The sequence below is a fragment of the Nelumbo nucifera genome, chromosome 2 (assembly GCF_055504915.1).
Source record: "Nelumbo nucifera cultivar China Antique chromosome 2, China Antique-T2T, whole genome shotgun sequence".
Taxonomy (NCBI): Eukaryota; Viridiplantae; Streptophyta; class Magnoliopsida; order Proteales; family Nelumbonaceae; genus Nelumbo; species Nelumbo nucifera.
In genome coordinates this window covers 57344830-57349527 of record NC_142650.1, presented here as the reverse complement: position 1 = coordinate 57349527, position 4698 = coordinate 57344830, and the positions used below count along the sequence as shown (strand labels likewise).

General features: G+C 40.4%; 1 protein-coding gene across 1 annotated transcript; it reads left to right on the top strand.

Moving 5' to 3' along the window:
• Positions 1 to 1547: 1547 nt before the first annotated feature.
• LOC148802245 (uncharacterized) lies at positions 1548 to 3160 on the top strand. Its single transcript, XM_088897008.1, has one exon. The coding sequence runs from the start codon at positions 1619 to 1621 to the stop codon at positions 2645 to 2647; it is 1029 nt and encodes a 342-aa protein (XP_088753134.1). The 5' UTR covers positions 1548 to 1618; the 3' UTR covers positions 2648 to 3160.
• Positions 3161 to 4698: the final 1538 nt, after the last annotated feature.

The following is a 4698-nucleotide window of genomic DNA, read 5'->3' as shown; positions in this document are numbered from 1 at the left end:
ATATAAAAAATACAATATAGTTACAAATTGAAAATAAAAAATTACGTTATTAAAAAATATCAGATAAATTAAATAAAATTAAAACAAAATTTAAAATAATTTAAAAAAATGCTATACAACTATTGAGTATACAAAAATATTAATGTCACAATTTTCTCTCATTGTTCTTGACTTTGATCATTGTAGAAATTGAAAATGATGGAGGATAGGGCTATTTATAGGAATTAAAAATAATTCAATTTCCCAAAATACCCTAAAAAATAGTCATTTTTTAGTTGTTGGGAGGGGTATTTTGGTCATTGTAAAGTTATTTATCACTTTACCTAAAATGCCCCCTCAAACTAGCTGTTATATAGCTATGGGGGGCATTTATGTCATTCTTTCTTCTCCTAAAACCAAAATACATAAATACCCCATATATAACTGTTTATAGTTGTTATGGGGTATTTCTGTAAAAAAACCACCTAAAAAGCTGAAACTAGCTGTTGGGGGGTCCCCAACGATTAGTTCATCAAGTGGGTCGTAGCCGCTACGGGCCATTGTGTCGTGCCGGGCTGTGGGCTGCATGACCCGATTTATAGGGCCTAGCCATGAAACCTGTACTTTTTTTACTCTCCCCCTTCACAAAAAAAAAATGTTCTTTAAAAACTTGTTTTTTAATAAATATAATATTTAGTTTAAAACTTATGTTATCATTATTGATTAAATTGGATAACTTAATATGTTGATTATATGGTTAAAAACTTATAAATTAAATCTAAATTTTGCAATTATTACCTTTTACACTACTTATTGTAAACATTCAAATATTAAAATGAAAACAAATGATCAAATCACTTAAGTAATTCAATGTTCAAGTGAGACTATGACTTTTGTAACCATGAGTGATTGAGTACAGATCTTCACATCCCCAAAAGTATTGTAGGGTTTATTTCAAGGCAAGTTCCAACAAGGTTGGTTTCATCAAGGCCAATCAAGGTCAGTTCATCGAGTCTGTTCGGGTAAGGTAAACCTCTAGACCTTGGAACCGGCTTGGGTGAGGGTCGGTTGATTCTTGAAACTAGACCCTACCCTGTAATAGATTAGGTAGGGTCGGTTTAAGTCGGTTCAAGGTTATTTCCATTCGATTCTGGGTAAAACCTACCCATTTACTCACCCCTATAGGCACCTATACTTTAGACTGTTTCCCTTTAAGTTGTGTTTGGTTTGAAGGAAAAGGTAGGGAAAGCAATACAAACCAAACATAGCCTTAGTGCCTGAATTTTCAAACGTGCCCATTTAAGTCTTATTGGGTTTTTTAAAAAAGTGTCTAACTCCGTGCAACTGATGTTACAGGATAAAGTTATGAAAATGCCCATATTCTGATTTTTTACTCTTCTTTCATTATTTATCTTTCTTCTATAACATAGTAAGCATTCGGAAGTGAAATTACCTCTAATGAACATGGAGGTAGCCATGGTGAGCTTCTCTTCTCGCTTCTAGGGCGAGAGTTTCTTCTTGTATCTCTCTCTTCCGCTCTATATCCCTCTCTCGCTCTCTTGTTTGTCTGTGGGCTTCTCTGGGGTTTTCTCCTGCCTTCTGTGCTTCACCCATTTGTTCTTTTGTGCAATTGCCGTAAATGGAGGAAGAAGCGGATCTTTGTAGAACTGATGATGAATTCATCAAGTTCTTTGAGGAGCAACTTAACCCAAGTGCTCAGGAAGTCAAAGCAAGACAAGAAGACATCTCGAAAGATCATGACTGGAATAGATCCTTGGTGATCCGTGTTCTTACAAATAAATCGGTGAGACTTTCGGGATTGCACGAATGCCTTACGCTGATTTGGAATTTGAAGGAACCTAATGCGGTTGTCAAGTTTTGCATGGACTCTTTTCTCGTCAAGTTTCATTCTAGGGTTGATAGAGATGTGGTTGTGGAGAACGGCCCCTGGTCTTACAATGATGATCTCATTATAATGGAGCCATGCATCCCAAATAAAGCTCCACACTCATACAAACTTGACAAGGTTGACGTGTGGGTTCACCTCTACGGTCTTCCAGTGGAATACTTGACTGTAGAAACGGTTATGTCCATCGGGAAAGAATTAGGCAAACTTTATATACCAAAGAATGGAGAGAATAAAAAATGGAGTGAGTTCATAAGATTGAAGGTGTCCATGAATGTTTATAGTCCGTTGGTGGCGGAAGTTCCCTACAAACTACTGGACGACGATCGGATTCGGGTCACTGTGAAGTATGAAAGAATTCCCATATTCTGTTTTCTGTGTGGCCGTCTGGGTCACTCATTGGAGAAATGCAGCTTCAAAGCAAGAATCCTCAACAGAATCGAATCCTGCACGTGTGAGGAGACCAAGAAGAAACTCAATGAGCTACTATTGCCCAAATACGAGGAAAGCATCCGAGTTTTAACGTTGAAAAAGTCAGAACAGAGGAAGAGGGTGGTGCAACAGTCTGTCTCTGAAACGGGAGGAGATGCGGAGGAAGATGAAGTGGAAGCTGTCACCGATCCGCCGGATCTCCGGGCGGAGTCTGTACAGACCCCAATCCAGGCCAGATCGGCTGAGGGTGTGGAAGATGAAAAGGTAGGGGCTATTTTGGAAGAAGAGGTTAACGAGGAGGTGCGCATGGTCGTTGATCCCACTGCTTAGGACGTGGGGAAGACAAATGATAATTACTTCAAAGGTATTAATTTGAGCGTGGATGCTGAGGAGACGTTGGAGTTAAACGTTTCAGCTCCCCTCCCTTTCATTATTTATAAGGTAAGTGATAATAACTTGGTTGTGGGCCTGGACCCTACACAGAAAAGAAAACGGATTAGTGAAGTTAATGAGCCCATGGGACCTTATGTTGCTGATCCGATTGGGGTGCCTGGAAGACTTGAGAAAAAAAGCCAGACTAAAGTCTGGGCCCTCCAGTTCAATTCCATCAACCATTTCTAGCTTTTCTGAGGCTAAGGTGGCGAGCTCGAATGCGCCACCACAGGAGCCATGATAGCCTTTGCATGGAATTTCCGGGAAGGGGGAGCAGACCAGCAATTCGACATTTAAATAACCTCTTCAGATCGGTTAATTCGAACCTGTTCTTCATTTCTGAACTAGGTGCAGTGAATCAAAATCCAGTAAACTTCTGAAACGTTTTCATCAATACCAATTTATTATTGCAAGTTCTATTGGTCAATCTAAAGGTCTTTGGGTGGAATGGCAAAAGAATATTAAGGCTGAAGTTGTGTCTTCCAATTCCAATATTATTCGTGTCTGTATTGATGGTTTTCCTATTAATACAAGATGGCATTTCATTTGTGTGTATGGGCATCCTGTTAAAGAATTTCGCCAGAATGTTTGGGTGCAATTGGAGCTGTTGTGGTCTAATCTCAGTGAGCCTTTCCTAGTTTTGGGGGATTTTAACTCAATTCGTAAGTAAGCAAGAGGAAAAGTATGGGGGTTTGCCTTCGGATCGTGTGCAAATGCGCAGATTCAATGAGATGATCTCGAAATGTGGCCTAATTGATCTTGGATTTCAGGGGCCTAAGTTCACTTGGACCAATGGGAGGGATGGTCACGAACTTGTTATGGAACAGATTGACAGAGTTATGTGCTCTTCTCAATGGCTTCGGAATTTCCCAGATTCTGTAGTGAAACACCATATGGTGGCAAGAAGCGATCACTTACCAGTTGTTTTGTATACTAACCCCTTGCAAGGCACTAGAAGGAAGCAATTTCATTTGGATGAAAGAGGCGGGGTTCAATCTTGAGCCGGGTAGAATGTGGAATGAGTGCAACGGTAACTTTCTGCAAAAATGTCGTCATGCTTTTGCAAATTCAAGGTGGCCAAGTGGGGCAGGGGTAAGGTTGGTAATTTTAGGCAGAGAATCAGACATATAGAACATAAATTATTGAACCTTCGAATGAAGGCGCCTTCAAAAAGCAACCAGCTGGATGAAGTCAATTTAAGAATGGAACTCAATCAACTCCTTGAAACTGAGGAGCCGTTTTGGAAGCAGAGACCTAGGGCTGATTGGCTGCGAGAGGGTGATCGAAACACTGCTTATTTTCATATCCAGGCTACCAACCGGAGGCAGAAGAACACAATACATGGGCTGTTTTTTGCACCAGGTTGTTGGATTTCTGATCCGACTGAAATGACGAAATTTGTAAGTGACCACTTCAGTGGTTTATTTTCATCTTATAACCCGGATATGAATTCTCTGCCTTTCGATATTCTGCCTTCACAGATTAATGCAGATATTAATGAGTCCTTGTGCCGTACTCTGAGCGATGAAGAAGTCAACTCTGCGCTCTTTAGCATTGGGTCCCTAAAAGCGCTGGGTCCAGATGGTATTCCTACTCTTTTCTATCAAAAGTGCTGGGCTGAAATTGGCGGGGAGTTCATGACATATATTAAGGAGCTCTCCCAGAATCCTAATAGGATTGGTGAAGTGAACGATACCATCATTTGCCTCATTCCAAAAAGCGAGAAGGCTGAATCTATGGGTGATCTCAGGCCAATTGGTTTGATGAATGTCCCATACAAGGTGATAGCCAAAATCATTGTTAACTGGCTAAAACCGTTGATGGATCACTTACTTTCGCCTTTCCAGAATGCTTTTACACCTGGCCGTTGTATCCATGATAACCACATTATTGCTGCAGAAGCTATGATGGAATGGAATTCTATCGATTGGGCTCTCAGTCAACAGGGT